This window comes from Calypte anna, chromosome 33 (genome assembly GCF_003957555.1).
Source record: "Calypte anna isolate BGI_N300 chromosome 33, bCalAnn1_v1.p, whole genome shotgun sequence".
In the NCBI taxonomy this organism is placed as follows: Eukaryota; Metazoa; Chordata; class Aves; order Apodiformes; family Trochilidae; genus Calypte; species Calypte anna.
Genome location: NC_044275.1, coordinates 1,774,431 through 1,791,944, shown reverse-complemented (window position 1 = coordinate 1,791,944; position 17,514 = coordinate 1,774,431). Strand labels below are relative to the sequence as shown.

Sequence of the window (17,514 nt, the reverse complement as noted above, 5' to 3'; positions counted from 1 at the left end):
TCTCTTCCTTCTTTTAATTCTGTAGTGACGAGGTTAAAGGGGCACCCAAGTTCCCTTTGTGGCACTTATTTCTTTGCACCTTCACTCAAATATTAAAAAAAAATGTCCCTCTAAACTGGCAGACAAGTTCCAGGGACGAATTCATGAGCAGCTTGCGTGGTCACACCAAGAAATCAAAATTATTGGTAGGATTTGGAGAGCCTTTGGTAAAATATTCCCTTTTGGAGCCCCCCAGAAGCAAATCACATCCTCATTTTATGTTACTTTTCTGTGTCTTGCCTCGTTCCCAGAGCATCCCTGAAGCTCCCAAACTGTGGTCCCAGGGTATCCCAAGGTCCTGTAGATGGGGGTCAGGGATCCATCTGATTTTCAGAGCAGCTCTAAGGGGTGTCCAACCCCCCCCCAAACTATTTCAGACCCAAGGTAGGGCAAGGGGCTCAGCTCCCCCCTGGGATGTGGAGCCCCAGAGGATCAGACCCAGGGAGCAGGATCCCAACCAGGGTGGGATGCAGGAAGTTGGAGCATCCCTAGGGGAAGGCAGGCCCCAGCCAGGCCCTGCCTCCAGCTACCATTTGAAAGCCTCAGGAAGTTTTTTTTGTGGGGTTTGATCACTTTAGAGGAAAGCCCTGAGCCCTGGCAGGGCAGCAGGTTTGGCACCAGGGCTCTTATCCCAAGCTGTGGAGGAAAGCAAATAATGGGGTGTGTGGGGGGACAAATTTAGTCCTTTGTGTTGCCCTGGAGTGGTTCATGCTAATGTGATGATTAATGCATTAACTGATGATGATGATGAAATGCTGTATTAGGGCTTGATGAGCTGGTTCAGAGCTGGGGTCAGAAGGGATGATGCTCCTTGGGGTGATGCAGAGACAGGCACTCAATCCTCCTGGCACCCACCTTGGGGACAGGGATGCTTGAAGCTGGCAAAAGGTGACCCCAAAACTTTGGGTGACTGCTGGGGACAGAATCAGGAGGAGTCAGGGATTAAATGGGGCTGGAGGAGTCTGAGGTTTCAGATTCTGGGCTTCAGGGGACTCTGGAACTCGGAGCATTTGGGGCTTGGAGGATCTGATGAGTCTTGCAGGAAAACCTCCTTGGGAGGCAAAAGGGGCAACATCCTGCTGTGGGGTCTCTTAGCATCACCAGGGCCTCACCTTACAGGTGAGATTTGGTCTGGGATTTGGGGAGGTGTGTGGAGGAAAATAACAGTGATTTGGGCTCCAGTATTTGGCTTTTGGGAGCTTTTGGGTTTGGGGGACAGGACTGACTGAGGACATCTGGGATTTTTGGCTCTAAGTTTGGGGGTGTGTATCTGGGTTTAGGGGTGTTCTGAGTTTGTGATGGGTTTGAGGTCTCCAAGCTGAGGGCAGCTCCAGACAAGGTTTGGGGGTGTCTCTGGGCTGGGGGGAGCCTGAGGGATCTCCAGGTTTGAAGTGCTCTTGTTTTGGGGGGAGTTTGGGATTTGGGAATGCTCTAATTGGGGTGTGTTGTGCTTTTGGGGAGTCCCAAGTTGCAGAGGTCTGACTTTTGGGATACCAGGTTTGAGGACCTGGGGGTTGCAGGATGCCAGGGATGAGGGTTCTGGTTTGGGGGTCTGGAGTGAACCCTGGTTGGGGGGGCTCTTTGAGGCCTGAAGGGGCTCTGGTTTGGGGGTGTCAGGACTGGGGCCTGGGGGGAGGTGTAGCTGGGGGACCTCGGAAGCTCTGGTTTGGGGGTCTCGGGGCAGTTTGGGGTTAGGGGGTGTCAAGGAAGTCTCTAGCTGGGGAGTTCTGGAGATGGTTGGGCTGTGTCTCTGGGGGATGTCAGGGCTGGGGGATCCGCTCCGTTCCGGGTGTCTGTGATGTGGGGGGGGTTCCGTGCGCCCCCGGTGGCGGCGGGGAGCGCGGCAGCCCCGCGGCTGCGGCAAAGGCCTGCGCATAAATTATGTTCATGACGCAGCAGCTAAAAAATCCCCGGGAGGAGGGAAAAAAACCTCAACAAACCCAACACTTAACCCCGCGGAAAAAAAAAGAAAAAACCCACACCGCAACCCATCCTCCTGCACCCCCCTCCCTCCAACCTGACCCTTTCCGAGGGGGTCCCGCAAAGCTCAGGGGTCCCGGGGCCGCCTCCCGCCTCCCCCCCCGGTGCCTCCCTCCCCCTTTGTGCCGCCGCCGCCGCCGCTGTGAGATGAATTTTTAATTATTCCCCGGCAGAGGGGAAGGCGCGGAGCGGCGCGGAGCAGCGCGGAGACCCCCGGCCGCGTCCCCCCCCACAAAGGCGGGAGCTCGGCCCCTGCGGTGCGGTGAGTGCGGGGCCGGAGCGGGGCCGGGCGGGGGGCGGCGGGTCCCGCCGCGGTGAATATGCAATGCCGTAATTAGCATAATTTATATATTTATGATAAAGAGGGATTGGGGGGGAGGAGGGGGAAAGCGGCGGAAACGGGGTACAGCGCTGGGGGTGTGTGTGAAATGGGGCTTTGGGGGGGGGGTGGGGGGATTTTTTTGGAAAAGGAGGCTCGGTAGGGTTTGGGGGGGCAGTGGTATGCGGAGGGGGGGGCACTGGGTTTGGGGAGTGGTAGATGGGGAAGAAACTGGGGGGGGGGGCTGCACGGTAAGAGTGGGAATGGAGATGGGGGAGTAGGATTAGGGGAGACAGGATGGGGGTCCCTGGGGGAACCCCGCAACTGGGGGTGTCCAGGAAGGGAGGAAAAAGGGCAGCGAGGCAGGGAAAGGAGCTGAGTGCTCTGGGGAGACGGGGGGGGGGGATGGACAGGAGAAATTGAGGGCTGTGGGACTTGGGTTTTGGGGTGCAGGAGAGGAAGAACAGAGCTGGGGGTGAACCACGCTGGAGGGGTGGCAGGACAGCGTTGAGGTCCCCCAAAGGGACCCCCAGGGTGGGAGACGAAGGAGTGGCCCTGCCCTTGAGGTGGGTGCAGGTGCCAGGCAGGGATTTGGGTGCGCAGGGTGCTCGGGGGGGTGGGCAGAGCTGCGGGGAGGTGTCTGCTGCAGCTGGGGAGTGGATGGAGAGTAGGACTGGGAGGGTAGAGGGCGATTTTGGGGTGCCCCTGCAGGGTGTGGGGCAAGGCATGAGGTGCTGTGATGCCCCCGCGCCCGGGGGGGCGGGCGGGCAGGGGGCTGGGGGCAGCTCTCACCGTCACCCTTGAACCCCTCGAGGTGTGTTTGAGGGGGGCTGGGGAGATTCCCCCCCGATAGCACAGGGGATCCCGACAATCCAGGGAGCTGAGAAGTGGGATGAAGGGGCTGAGTTCGCTCCTTCCTCGGGGTTCGAGGGGCTCTGTGTGTGTGTCCCCCCCCCAGTGCCTGCTGCCACCTCGGGGTCAGGCTTGGTTCTTTCGCTGAACCCGCCTTAAAAAGCCCTGGAAGTGGCGATGAGAGGCATTGGGCTGCTCCCCCAGGACTGGGGGCTCACCAGGGGGGTCCTGTGACCCCTGAGCTCTGGACGATGTCCCCCCCGAGGTGTCCTGGGTCCTCGATTATTTTTTGTTCCAGCCCCGAGGCGCTGGGTGGACACAGAGTGATGGATGCTCCGGGTGCTCTTTTGGGAGCATCCAAGAGCACTGGCGTGGGAGGTCCCAAATCTGCTCCTGGTTTTGCCCCGCTCCTCTGGGATGACCTTGGGAGGTGAACTTAATCCCGTCATCTCCTCCCTCTCTGGATAGGGAATAAAAATACTTTTCCATCTCTCTGGAGAAAGGAGCAGATTCCTGGGAAGTCAGTGTAAGGTGATCTGGCTGGCAGGAGGAGCTGGCTGGGGTTGGCATTGCAAAGAGGCGGGGAAAAAGGGAGCCCCATCACCCCTGGCACAGCCAAACAGGCAAGATTTTGGGGGGGGGGATCAAGCTTTTGCCTCCAAACCCCCATGAAGGTGGGTGGCAAAGCAAAGATGAAGAGGTTCAAGCAGGGCTGGGCAGCCCAGGAGTAGCAGAGGGAGATGGAGCATCCCAATCTCACAAGCATCTTCATGGCCAAGAGAAAAAATGGGTCCTTTAGTGGCTCCAAGAGGATTTTGCAAATAACAGTGAAACTGCCAAGCTGGCAGGGGATGCTGGTCAACTGGTTTGGGGGTTTCACCCTTTTTTGAAGCAGGTTTTGGGACGCTCCACTGGGCATTTCCTCCTCCCTGCTGCAGCAATTCAAGGATCCCCTGTATTTGTCCTAGGGATTGGGGTGCCAGACTGAGCTGCACTTGCAGAATTATTAAGGCTGGGGCCAAACTGCTGCCAGCCAACCTCTCCATCTTCCCTTCCCGTGCTCTCTGTATCCCTGGAATGAGATAATCCAGGCAGGGAAGTGCCCTCTACATCTCTGCAGCTCCATTGCTCCACAGATGCAAATTCCTGCCCCAGCAAACTCCCCATGGCCAGGCATCCAGCTTAATGTAGCCACATGGGTTGCTTTAATGATAAACTTTAATGATTGTCCCCAGGTGGCCCTGGCTGCACCTTTTGGTTGGGGTTGGGCTGGTAGTTGAGTTTTCTTTCTGATCTCTGCTTTGGGATTCAGCTGCCCTAACCTTGGCGCAGGGTTTTGTAGGCATGAAGTTATGTGAACGAGGAGTGCTGAGAAAAAGAACGGGGAAAATTGGGGTGGAAATTTTATTTACATCATTCTGCTGCTTAATTGTAATGGTTTGGAATCAGAGGCTGGTTTTCTGTTTCTTCCTGGCTGCAGGGATGCTTGCCAGGCTGGCTGCCCTCTTATTTCTGCTGGAGATGGATGGGTTTAAGGTCTGTTGGGGGCAATGTGTCCCATCTCACCCCCTGCCTCAGTTTCCTCATCAGTGAACACAGTAAAGGCTTAAAATCAATGAATTTTACAAGGGTAGAAAGTAATTTTTAAGAGGGAAGCTGATTTGCAAGGAGAGGGACACTGTGGTCCAGGTCTCTGCTGCTGTGAGACCTGGAAATACTCTCTGAAAAATAATTCCCTCTGGTGGCATCATTGCCAGCCTGGATCTTTGTGCTCTGAATGGGGTTGAAGAAAAGTCATGAGAGTTGGTGAGATGGGGGTGAGGGATGCTTGGGGCTTTGATGGCTTCATTTCCCAGGAATGTGACCTCAACCTGGACCAGTCCACTTTGTACTGGTGGTCCTCCACTTTTTACTGGGAGGTCCAGGGGTGTCTGTGTTGGGCTGTGACTGTGTCCTTGGGCAGGAGCTGGTGGTTCAGGAGCCTTTAGGGCTCATCTTTGGAGCTCGTGTCTGCTTATGGCACCTTCACCCTCCTCAGCCTGGGATCAGTGTCCATCCAAAGGAATTAATCCAGGATAATGACATCAAGTAATTAACCAGCTGTAGCCACATCCAAAATGTCTTCTTGGTGGAGCAGGTTTAATTAACCTCTTAGGGTTTCTTACCTGTGGCAAGTTGGTTCAAATTTAGCTTTCCACCCACCTGGGATCTAAGTGGCTACATCTCTGACTCATCAACACTTGTAATTAACACAGCAATTATATTCACAGTGAGACTCGGAGCATCTTAAATTATCCTTCCCTTCCCCCCCCCCTTCTTCTTTTTTTCCTTTTAAATATTATTATTTTGTGCATTTAATTTTCTTGTGGCCATCTGTTGCAAAATGGCTGTCACCTTGCCATGTGCACTTAGCACCACCATTTGGAGGAATGATTTGTCCCATTAATTAAAAAAAAAAAAATATATATAATAAAGTGTGGAGAAACGTCATGAAATGGGGCTGCTGACCTCCACGTGTCTGCTGGAGGAGAGGAAGCTGAGTCCCAAATCCAAAGCATACCACCAAATTGTTGAAATGTTGTGAAATATCTGTTTAATCATCCAGGGCACTAGTTGGTCTCTTTGCATGGTAGCAAGGAAAAAAATCTCTCTTTTCTCTCCGTGTTATTTGACTTTTCTCCCATGGGGCAGGCCTGGTGAGGCTGATGCAAAGATAAATCAGAGAGACAGGGACATCACCCACCCCTTTCAGGCTCTGACCACTCTGGCTGGGATAAATCTGTGGTGCTGAGAGAGGCTGAAGTCGATGGGATGTCACCTACTAATTAAAACAAGTAAAATTTGGGGAAAGAAAATCATGTAAGAGAACAGAAGCACACAGAATTTTCAGAAAAGACTGAAAAAAAAAATACTGGGAACTGGAGAAGAAACTTTCCTGGGAGTCAACAACCTGTCCTTGAAAAGAGGCCAAGAGAAGAGATGAAAGGGAATACTCCTACAACTTAGCTTGGTGTGAGGTAGAAACACCCAATAAAAAGCTCTGACTAATTGGCCTTACCTCATTAACATACTATTAGAATACTAAAATACACACCCCTAGGCTGCTAACAAACCCCCCCCCAACTTTTGGAGCATATGTCCTGAAAGGATGAAGCACTGCCACTTCAGGAAGCTAAGAACTAGTTAACCAATATTAGTGATAGAATATAACTGGAAATAAAGTAGGTTTGCATTTTTCTGTGGATAAAAGATGCTTTCTGGGGGGGGGGGGGGTGACCTCTCTGCCTCCTGCCCAGCACCTCTCTCTGCAGCCAGGAATTAAAATTCAACCCAAAATTGTGTGTGTGTGGTTGGGTTGTTGTACACTGGGTGTCAGACCCCCCTTGGGGACAGGCAATGGGAAGGGGTGACAAGTGGGGTCTGGGCTCCTTGGGGCACCAGAATTCAAATCCAAGATGTCCTTTAACTTTTCAGTGCTGCTGGCTTGAGGACAGCTTGCAGGAGTGATGAGGGAGGATTTGTCATCCCTGGGGCTGGGGATGCTCTTGAGTTGTCCCTGTAGCTTGAGCTGGGCACTGAGGCAGCTCTGGGTTTTTTTTTTCCCAACAGCTTCACCCATCAGCCCTCCTGAAGAGCAGAACAGAGCACCCAGCCCCTGTCTCCTGTCTGGAGTGTCCCTTCATCCCAGAACAACCAGTGAGTGAGTATGGGGCTGCCTCCCACTTTTCCCCCACGCTGCCCCCCAAACCACTGCAGTATTCCTGGGGGATCCCAGCTCTGTGCTCCCCATCCACCCCAAGCCCTGCTCTGTGGTAGCCTTATGAAGACTGTGCAAAACCATGAGTGGGTTTGGGTGTGCAGGAGGGGTCTCCCCATATCCCAAAAAGCTCCAAAAAGTCCCTGTCAGCTGCAGCCACTGTGTCCTTGTCTTCCCATTTGGGCTCAGCTGCCTCCTCTGATGAGGTCCCTTGTGTAGGAATTGGGGAGAGATCCCTGGGGTGGCAAGGATGGAAGCAGGAAGGTGATGGGATGAGGGCAGGAAGCTTTCCCACCTCTTCCGGGCTCAGGGGGAGGAAAAAGCTGCTCCAAAACTCAGGGGGCTCGACCCTCATTAGCAAAACCCCAAGGGCTGGGCCAGAGGGAAGATAAAGTGACACAGAGCAGCTACCTGGAGCATTCCTTGTGGGGTGAATTCAGCAGAACATAGGCTCACACCCCCCTTTTGTGTCCCCAACATCCTTTCCCCTTGCCTGCTGCTCTCCAGAAAAGTTCAGAAGGTTCCTCTGGAGCATTTCCCTTCCCTTGATGGGACACTTTGTACCTTGGCTTTGCTGGTTTGCCTGCACAGGGAGTTCTTGCTCTGCCTTTCTCACCATTTGCTGGGTTCTGGCTGCTGGAGAGAGCTCATTAACTTTTTATCATACCAGCTGCCTGCATAAACCACTCAGTTGTCCCTTGCTCTATTCAAAACTAAAATAAATTGTTAATTAAACGATGCACTGGCATCCCAGGGTGGTTTTCTGCACCAGGTTGGAAAATTCACAGGAGTTACCAGAGATCAGACACTCTCTGCTCTGAAATTCCTCCCCAAATCTGCCACAAAGGATGTTTCTGGGTCTTGCCTGAAGTTTTGGGTTGAGCCTGGCAGGGCCAAGGAAGAGGGTGAAGGAAGTCCCCTCATCTCTGCTGGGCCCCCAAGTGTCACTTTGCTGCAGATAAAAAAAAAATGAGTGTTGTGTACAAAAGGGAATGAGATGCTCAGCATGTTGAATTTCAAATGAGAATTTGGCTCTTAATTCAATTTAGGCCCCCTTGGATCAGCAGGATCCCAAGAACTCTGGTTCCTAATTGCATAGAAATGCCATCTCCATCTCAGGATACACTCAGTGGCCTCAGCAGGAGCTTGGTGGCTCCTGAGACACAGGGAAATGATAAAGGGCTTAGAAAACAGCTGCAGGGAAATATTTTCTGGATTCTGGAAGTGCCTCCTTGGCTGATGTGATGGGCCCAAGTATCACAGAGGAGCAGAGCAGCAGGGGATGCAGATTCCCTGGCAGAGATTAAAACAGACAGATGAGATGCAGTCCCACAAGTTTGGGACTGAAATTCCCCTTTTGGATGAGTTAGGAACCCAGGGTGGCTCTGCCTGAACTCTGCCTCTTTCACATGCTCAGATTTGCAGAGGGCAGGAGGCTGTGTGAGGCCTTGGGGGGTACAGACAGGGTTAGGACCAAGCACAGGGATGGTCAGCACCCAAACTGGTGCATTTTGGGGTCTGGCTGCACATCCCAGCATCAATTTGCCCTCAGGCTCCTCCTGAGTAGTTACAGAAACAAGAACACCTTCACACATGCACTGGGTAATTCTGAGTGTCATCCAGGCTGGCTGGTTAAACACATCCCTGAGATGTCCCTAATAAAAGATTCATCAGCTCCTGATAAAGGCAGTTATGGTTCTTCAAGGCACTGAGAGGCCAAGACACGACCAAATGAGCTAATGAAGGGCACTGGAAGAAGAGTTGTCTTGAAGAGGTGGGCTAAGCCCCTTCCCTCCATCCTCTTCCCTCATTTCACCAGTATCCCCATTAATTTAGGTCCCCTCAGGAAAAAGGGGGAGATTGAGTCTCCTTGTGCCCAGTATCAGGGGCTTGGGAGAGCTGCAAAGTGTCATGTAGGGACTTTGGGGACCTTCTCAGGGCTCTGTCTGGGTTTTTTTTGGGTTTTCAGCCAGGCTGTAGGAATTGCATCCTCATCTCCCAGAGGGAGAGGAGAGGGGGGAAAGGTTTGGCCCTTGGAATGATCCTTCCATTGTTCTGCTGCTTGTACATCTGATGCTTCCCCAACAAATTACACTCCCCAGGTCTGTGCCAGGAGGACAGGAGGTGCTGGGAGGTAGCAGAGATGCCAAAGCCAACCCTAAGGTGTGGGGCAGGAGGGCAAACTCTGCACTGCCCTGACTTTCAGCTGTGGTTTTCAGCACAGAGGGGGAGAGGGGGGATGGTTGTGCCAGAGGCAAGTAGGGAGGTGGTGGGAGAGACCAGGTTTGCTCTGAGTTGAGGCAATGTGTGACCCCTGAGCCTATCATGGGGTGGGTGACAAGACTTTCCTGTGTCCCCTGCTTGCAGCATGTGAAAGGTCTGAGTCCTCTCCCTCTCCTGGGACACCATGGATGCTGAAGCTGTGCAGCCCCAGGAGGCTTCCCTGATGGTCAATGAGCAGGTATGGGCCCCACCAGCTCCATCCCCTGGCTCCCCTTTGCACCCCAAAACTGGGGGAGCTGAAGGGCTGGGGTTTGGCAGCAGCCTGAGCTACACTGCATGGGGTGAAACCACCCCTTGGGTACCTGCCCCATGCTCACAACCTGTTTGTCCCCCTGGCTGGGGGTGCAGATGTTCAGCTCCATCTTTTGGAGCTTGGCTGCCTCATGTTAGTGGTTTCTAATGATGAGGAGCAAAGGTCTGATCTGGGCAGCCTGGTGGGGCTGTGGGTGCTGTTTGCAAGGGACCTTTGCATGGCCAGCAGCCATGGGAGAGCTGGAGGGGCAGCACTTCTCTCTGCTTGTCCCCAAATAATGTCCCACAGGGGACATGATGTGATGCAGAGTCCTTGCTTGACCCGGGGCAGAGCCATGGGGCTGCAGATCAGCACTCACTCCAGTGCTGCTGGTTCTGCTGGTGTCATCAGAGCCCAGAACTGGGCCAGTACCAGTGAGGTGCTGGTGAGGCTGGGGTCCCCCTCCTCAAGGGGACAGGAATGCCTCTGCCTGCTTTGTTTTAGGGGTTGCCATGTCCTGCAGGGCAGGGTTTTGCTTTGCTTTGCCTTGGGGACACCACTTGGGTGGGGATGGGGGGTCAGGTGCCTCGTAGCTGATGGACATTTTGGGGCAAATTTGCAGGTTATTGTCATGTCCAGCCATGAAACTATCCGAGTGCTGGAAGTCGGCGTGGATACCCCACTCTCATCCGAGGAGGACCAGAAACCCTTGAAAATGTCCCCAGGGGAGGTAACAGGAGGCTCCCTGGGAGAGCCCACTCAGGTGGGCAGAGCAGATGGGCTGCCCAGCACCCAGAGCCCCTGCAGCGGGGAGGTGGCTGGTAAGATGTTTTCTGTCCCTGGGGCTCATCCCTTTCCTGCCCTTGTCCCATCCCTGCAGGAGAAATGGACTCTGGACCCAAGGGTTGGAGGCAGGAGGGGAAGGGAGGGTGATGGGCAGGCAGAGCCAGACACACACCCTGCTCTGTGGCATCCTGGTACCAAACACAGGAGTTAAAAAAAAAAACAAACATAAGTGGTGGGGAAAAGCTTCCTGCATTGAGGGCAATTCTTGAACAGCAGCTTAAATTGGAGAGGATGTTTCTGGATGAGAAGTTTTGTGGGGAAAAGCTTCCTGCATTGAGGGCAGTCCTGAAACAGCAGCTTAAAATGGAGAGGATGTTTCTGGATCGGAAGTTTTGCAGGGCAGAGCATTTTTCCTTCAGCAGCATAGAGCAGGGGCTTGGGGTTCCTCTCCCCCTTTCCTGGGGTGCCTGGAGCTCACTGTGGGGAGGAATGCAGCTCTGGAAAGAGGTTTTTGGGAGAGATTTCCACTTCATTCCTTGCTGGTTTTGGCCAGTCCTCCTGCAGATCCATCCTGAGCCTGCCTGCAAGTGCCCCTGTGCTGTCCCCTCTCCTGCCAAGTTGTTCACAGGACTTTTCTCTTGGTGTCACCTCCAGGACACTCCCAGATTCCTGCACTTTTGTAAAAAACAAAGAAAAAAAGAACAAAAATAACCAACCAAATAAAAAAAAGGCAGGATGTAGTTTGTTTGAGGCTGGTTGGTGAGAGGAGGAAATGAGTTGGGGGATGCTCAAGCCTTGGAGCCCTGCACAAAACTCATCACTGCCCCATAGCACGGGCTGTGTGATCAGTGCTTGGGCTTGGTAGGAAATGTCAAACAAAACAAAAAAGGCTTTTAAAAATCTTCCAGACCTGCAGTTATATCTGAGTGAAGAATAAAAGCCAAGAAATGCCTGGCTTTTAGCTGAGGAAAGTATTTATTTGGTAAAACTTTTTTCTGCCGAAGGAAAAAGCAGGAAAAGGGTGGTTTTGTTGTTACAAAAAATTGAAGAGAATTAAGTGGATTTTGTACTCAAGGCTTGTCATTATTAGAAGCTGAGCAGAATAAGAGATCTCCCCAAAAAACACAGGTAATAAACATGGATTAGGAGCCACTCTTTCTCTTATTGGTGATAACTCAGGAAGATGAACATAGTCTGTGAATTTGGGCAGGAGGTTGAGAGACACCAAACGAAGTTCCTTCCCCCTCTGCCAGCTGCTGGCCGGGTGATTGAGGTCCCTTCCCTTTTTCCAGCTCTCCCTTCCCGGGGAGCAAGCTCAGGGGCTGACACCGCTTTAATTGCTGCTAATTTTGGAGCCGGCTGCTGGTGGAGGAAAATCTCTCCCGCTGGATCCGACAGCCTGAAAGAGGTGCCCACAGCCCAGCAAACCACTCACACAACCACCACTCCTTCTTCTCTCCCCTCAACCTCCCTCTTTCCCACACTTACTCCCCAAACCTCTCCCTTCTCCCTCCTTCTCCTCCAAAACATCCCATAAGAAGCCCTCAGGCAGCCTCCCCTGCACCCTTGGACCTGGCTCAGGGTGACCCAACCTCAGGGGACCTCCTGGGGACACCCCACGTTGGGTGACTCCATGCTGCTCACCTGGGACACCCTTCAGAGGGTATTCATGCTCTGGGTGTGTGGAATTTGGGTGCCCCCTTTACCCTCATCCCCATCCTTGGTGCGGACGAGCTGCCCAGCCAAGCAGCATCCACTCCAACATCTCTCCTCTGTTTTTCTCCAGGAGAAAAAACCAAACTGGAAGCCAGAGCATCCCCCAGCACCGTCCCCTCCATCAGCACCTTCAGCCACACCACGAGCCAGCAGACACAGACATTGGCCCCACTGGCCCTGCAGGCCACCCCACAGGTAACTACCCCACGGCCACGGAATGTGAGGGGAGAGTGGGAGAGGGGTGGAGTGGGGGGCAGACGTCTGGGGGGGACCCCTGCTTGCTGTAGGCAAACCTGAGGGCAGAGGGAGCTGCTTGTGGCACGGGGTGTAGGATCTATGCCCCGAACCAAAGCGGGTTCCTTCTGCTTGGTGCCCTCGCCAAGGGCCTCGTGCCACCGAGGTGCTGCCAGGAATGCAGAGTCGGGGTGGTTTGGGAGGTGGGGAGATCCCCCTTGTCTCCCCAGAAGGAGAAAGGGCTCCACAGAGCTGGGATCCCAGCTGCTGAGATGGGAGGGGACCCTGGGCTGCCCAGCCACGGGGGCTGCAGCCCCCTTTTGCAAAGACTTTTGTTCCGCTGATGCTGTCTGCAGTGGCGTTGATTTGTGTTCTTTTTTAAATCTTGTTTACTCTTGCAGGTCTTGACTCAGGAAAACTTAGCAACAGTTGTGACAGGAGTAATGGTTCCAGCAGGGACAGTTACTCAACCTCTTCTTATCCCCATCAGTATTGCAGGTCAAGTGGCAGGTCAGCAGGGGCTGGCTGTGTGGACATTTCCTACAGCAACGGTCGCTGCCCTCCCCGGATTGACGGCTGCTTCTCCTACAGGGGGAATTTTCAAATCACCTGTAGCCAATCTGCAAGGTAACCCGTGCCCTTCTGCTTTGCAGCCTCCTTAATTCCTCTCCCCCCAGTTTGTGTCAAATCCAGGCCATCCTCTTTCAGGAGGGGTCTGAAAAAGCTTCGTGTTTTTGGGGCTCCCTGCGTACAAAAGGTGCCTGGAGCATGAGAGGAGGGCAGGGGTGTGATGGCAGCACCCAGGGCTGGGGGGTGAGGCCTGGATGAGGTTCAGGGGTTGGGGGGTGAGGCCTGGGTGAGGTTCAGGGGTTGGGTGTAGCATCCCTTGCAGTGGCTGATGTTTGGCAAGGGGGAGAGCTGTGAGAGAAGGGGTTTGGGTGCCTCTCCAGGCAGGATTCCTGCCCTTCCCTTTCAGAGGGAGTTGTCTCTTCTTGAGCTATAGTGAGGGAAGGAGCCTGCCCAGGAGTGATTTGTAGCACTGAGGAGCTCAGAGGTGGCCCTGACCCCATGTGCTGGCAGTGCCTGCTTTGGGTCAGATCTAGCGTTTTGGATCAGGACCAGTCCTGCCTTAGCAGGGAGATCAGCCCTGCCTGTTCCACAGGTTCTGGGGCAGAGAGGAATCACCTGGTGATTCAGTTCCCTTTGGGAAGTGACAGCGAGCTGTGGGGTGATGCAGAGGCCCCACCATTGTCCCTCTTGTACCCAGCTCACTCTGTCTCCATCTCCTTCCCCCCGCAGCTGCCGCCGTGCTGAACGCCACCATCTCAGCTCCCATGCCTCCTGTCCCAGCCCTGCAGGCTGCAGTCCAGCCCCGAGCCCCCCTCCAGCCCCCCGGGATGTTCCCAGCCTCAGCCAGCCAGCCCCCCATCCTGCCACAGCCCGCTGCAGCACCAACCCCACCCGTGGCCAAGCCCTTGGAGCCCCAGACCCAGATCACCGTCCAGCCGGCTGGATTTGCCTTTAACCCTGGCATAGTAAGGAATCTGGCTGCCCGTGGCATGGAGCTGGGCAAGTTTGGCACCCGGTGCCTCCCGTGGCCGTGGAGAGCCAGGAGAAGTCGTGTTTCCTTGGAGATGAAGCACCCCGATCCAGCCATCACCTCCCGAGGGATGGTGCAAGATCCCTGCCTCAGTTTCCCTGCCGCTGCCTGTACTTTATGCACAGCCTCAGGGATAGATTTATGGATGCCAAGGGATTGCAGCCCCCACGGCAGCGAGGCAGGAGTCAGTCACCTGCCACGGGGAAGGGGGTGGCTGACCATGCAGGAGGGGGGGACATGGTGGCCCCGGCTGCTCCCCCGTGTCTCTGACCCTCAGCTTTCGGTTCTCTGCAGATCAGTGCAGCTTCCCTGGGGGGCCAACCCCAGATCCTGGGCTCCTTGGCAGCCACCCCCGTGATCACCAACACCATCTCCAGCGTGCAGGGCATCACAGGCCAGATCCTGACCAACGCCCAGGGCCAGGTACCTCTGGGGAGGGACCCACTGCCAGCTGCCCCCCCCTTCCTTGGGGTTGTTTCTCCCCCAGGAGGAAGGAGGAGACAAACACAGCCAGGGGGTGTGTGTTTCCCACCCTGAGGATGGGTGTTTGCTGGATGACACCCCCAGCCCTGGCTCTCCTCCCTCTGCCCAGGTGATCGGGACGCTGCCCTGGGTGGTGAATCCCCCCGGTATGGCAGGAACCAGCCCTGCCCCAGCCACTCTGCCAGCCCAGAACCTGCAGGTGCAGGCAGTGACCCCGCAGCTGCTGCTCAATGCCCAGGGCCAGGTCATCGCCACGTTGGCTAGCAGCACCATCCAGGCGGCTACCGTCAAGAAAACTGGCACTCCTGAGCCCCCCACCAAGAGTGAGGTGAGCCACGGGCACCAGGCTGGTGGCCACTGGCCAGAGGAACAAATGTCCCCAGTTGTGATGCTTTGAGTCCCTGTGGGGCACCTCTGGGAGACAGACAGATTGCTGTGGGACCACTTTGTGAGCTCTTAAACATCCCAGGGACGTTTGTCTTCCTGCCCTGCTCTCTGGGGCCACCAAATTTCCCAGCTGGGATGGGAGGGACCAAGTCTCATCCTTGTGTGAGCAGAGGTGCAGGACATCTCCAAACCTATAGGGTGGGACACCCCAAAACCAGTGCCCCCCATCCCAGCACAGAGCTGTGTGGGTTCCAGTGTATGATCTGCCCCAGGCTGTCTCACTTCCACTGTAAGCAAGAGCAGCGTGGTGGCTGCTCTCCTGCTCCCCCAGGGCTGGAGCTGTTGGGCAGGGAACACCCCAACCGTGGTGCTGGAAGAGGGGGAGCTGCTCTCTGGGGTGCTGACCACCCCCTCTGCCCCAGGTGCAGCCCATCCAGCCGGCCGTGGTGATGGCAAACCCTGCCCCGGTGGCAAAAACCTCGGTGCCTGTCCCCATCACCTGCACTGAGACCCCCACCATCAGCCAGCTGGTCTCCAGTGAGTCATAGTGGGGGGTACTGGGGAGATAAGGGGACTGGGATCCCTTAGGGAGAGGGATCCTGGAGTCTGAGATCCCCTGGGATAGGGAGAGGATGTGGGGGGTAGTGGGGGGATGAGGGGACTGGGATCCCCTGCGGAGAGGGATCCTGGAGTCTGGGATCCCTTGGGATAGGATGCAGGGGTCCTGGGGGGATGAGGGGACTGAGATCCCCTGGAATGGGGGGAGGAAGCATCCTTGGGGGTCCCCGCAAGCCTAACAAAGGGGATTTTCATTATGGGGGGAGGACAGAGGCAGCACCAGGGCTGTTTCATGGCAGCCCCCATGTCCCTCCGCCGGCAGAGCCCCCAGCTCCCAACAGCACAGAAGAGGACGGGATTAACCTGGAGGAGATCCGGGAATTCGCCAAGAACTTCAAGATCCGACGCCTGTCCCTGGGACTGACACAGACACAGGTGGGACAGGCCCTGACAGCCACCGAGGGACCTGCCTACAGCCAGTCAGCTATCTGCAGGTAGGGTTGGGCCCAAATGGGTCACAGTGTCCTCTTTGGTGTCCCCCAACATCCTTGTCACATCCCTGAGGGATTCACCTTGTCACCTTGTCACCCTGAGAGATTCACCTTGTCACCTTGTCACATCCCTGAGGGATTCTTGATGCCCGTGGCAGGTTTGAGAAGTTGGACATCACCCCCAAGAGCGCCCAGAAGTTGAAACCAGTGCTGGAGAAGTGGTTGAGCGAAGCTGAGCTGCGTAACCAGGAGGGGCAACAAAACCTGATGGAATTCGTGGGGGGGGAACCTTCCAAAAAACGGAAGCGCCGAACCTCCTTCACCCCTCAGGCCATCGAGGCTCTCAACGCCTACTTCGAGAAGAACGCCTTGCCCACGGGCCAGGAGATCACTGAGATTGCCAAGGAGCTCAACTACGACCGTGAAGTCGTCCGTGTCTGGTTCTGCAACCGCCGGCAGACCCTCAAAAACACCAGTAAACTCAACGTGTTCCAGATCCCCTAAAGCAGGGGGGTGGGCGTGGGGACATCTCCCAGCCCAACCTCCTCCTCCTGCCATCAGCACTTTTGCCACCGCCTTTTGTCCCCCAAGCCCTGAGGTGGGTGCAGGGGTCTTTGCCCCCCTCACCGTGCCCGTGTGTCTCTCTCTGTCTCCTTCCCTCCACATCACACATGACCTAAGCGTGTTCACACTGGGTGTCATGCCTGCCTCGTGTGTCCCCACGCCTGTGACGTGCGTGGGGACGGACCCTCTGCCTGCACGTGCTGCCTCTCCTGCTCCCCACGTGTAAACCACCCCCCACCTCCCCCTAGAGAAGTGATTTTCATTTTTGAGCCATTTTCCCTTCTTTCCAAGGTAGTCTTGTGGCTCACTAGGGGTGAGCCCAAATTTCCTGTCACTCCCCCTTGATTTTGAGGCTCCTTTGCCCCCAGAGTGCAAGGGGCTGCTTGGTGTGACCTCCCCCACCACGGGGATGATGCTGTGGGTGTTGGTGGGGATGTGATGGGTTCCCCCCTGTCCCAGGAGGGGTTTGGTGGGGTGAAACCCATCGCAGAGGCAGCACCCATCCCCTCAACTAGGGTGCCAGGCAGGTTGGGGGCTCCATCCCGTGCCTGGGGAGCGATGGGGAGGGCTGGAGGGAGGAGGTTGAGAGCTTGGGGAGGGGATGCTGGGTCACCGCGCCCGGGACATGGCAGATTGATGCACTTGATGTAGTGGTGTGAAATAAACAGTATTTTTTCTTTCCCTTTCTCCTTTTTTCCCGAGTGGGGGGGAAGGAAGAGTGCAGGGTGCTCCCCACTCACCCTGCCCAGTCCTTAAACCCTGAGGGATTGGGGAGGCGGCTGCTCCTGCACCCTGCCGTGGCTCCCGATGCCACCAGGACTCGGGATTTTGGGAAAGCGGCTACGAGAAAGAAAAACCCCGAAGCTGCCGGCTGAGGTCCGCGCAGCTCAGCGCACGGATGTGGCGGGGCCGGGACTCGAACCCGCGACCTCCGGAGCCTCCTCCGCGCCGCGCCTCCCGCGTCCCTCCCGCCAGCCAATGGCCGCGCGGCAGGCGCGGTGCGAGGCTTCTCATTGGCTACGGCCGGGCGCGCGTCACCCGGCGGCGCGCGGCGGGGCGGGGCTGCGAGGTCCGCGGTGCCGCCGCCTCCATCTTGCGGGGGCCGCGGGTCGGGGGTCCTTGGCGGGGCGGGAGCGGGAGCGGGCGAGGCGGGGTCGGGGCTTTGGGCAGCGGGGGACAGGGGACAGCGCGCGGCTTTGGGGGTTCCCCATGGGGGGGGCCGCCCCTTAGAGG

At 55.8% G+C, this 17,514-nt stretch overlaps 1 protein-coding gene across 4 annotated transcripts; it reads left to right on the top strand.

Annotated features, from left to right (window-relative positions):
* The first annotated feature begins 1,950 nt into the window (after positions 1 to 1,950).
* Positions 1,951 to 16,959, top strand: POU6F1 (POU class 6 homeobox 1). Of its 4 annotated transcripts, XM_030468237.1 has the most exons (12): positions 1,951 to 2,281; positions 6,800 to 6,890; positions 9,315 to 9,408; positions 10,085 to 10,283; positions 12,035 to 12,159; positions 12,689 to 12,825; positions 13,498 to 13,733; positions 14,093 to 14,221; positions 14,391 to 14,609; positions 15,091 to 15,205; positions 15,549 to 15,720; positions 15,876 to 16,959. In XM_030468237.1, the coding sequence occupies exons 4-12, from the start codon at positions 10,239 to 10,241 to the stop codon at positions 16,219 to 16,221; spliced, it is 1,524 nt and encodes a 507-aa protein (XP_030324097.1). In that variant the 5' UTR covers positions 1,951 to 2,281; positions 6,800 to 6,890; positions 9,315 to 9,408; positions 10,085 to 10,238; the 3' UTR covers positions 16,222 to 16,959. The 4 variants fall into 4 exon arrangements, with proteins under 4 accessions (XP_030324097.1, XP_030324095.1, XP_008490481.2 ...); XM_030468235.1 differs by lacking the exon at positions 1,951 to 2,281 and having other exon boundaries at positions 6,803 to 6,886; positions 12,600 to 12,825; positions 15,876 to 16,895; XM_008492259.2 differs by lacking the exon at positions 1,951 to 2,281 and having other exon boundaries at positions 6,812 to 6,890; positions 12,600 to 12,825; positions 15,876 to 16,895.
* Positions 16,960 to 17,514: the final 555 nt, after the last annotated feature.

Bases quoted from the DNA above. Each gene is read 5' to 3' on its own strand.
- POU6F1 (XM_030468235.1), top strand. From the start codon at position 9,355: ATGGATGCTGAAGCTGTGCAGCCCCAGGAGGCTTCCCTGATGGTCAAT. The intron at 14,222-14,390 runs GTACCTCTGGGG...CCCTCTGCCCAG, and splicing joins TGACCAACGCCCAGGGCCAG to GTGATCGGGACGCTGCCCTG. The intron at 15,206-15,548 runs GTGAGTCATAGT...CTCCGCCGGCAG, and splicing joins CATCAGCCAGCTGGTCTCCA to AGCCCCCAGCTCCCAACAGC.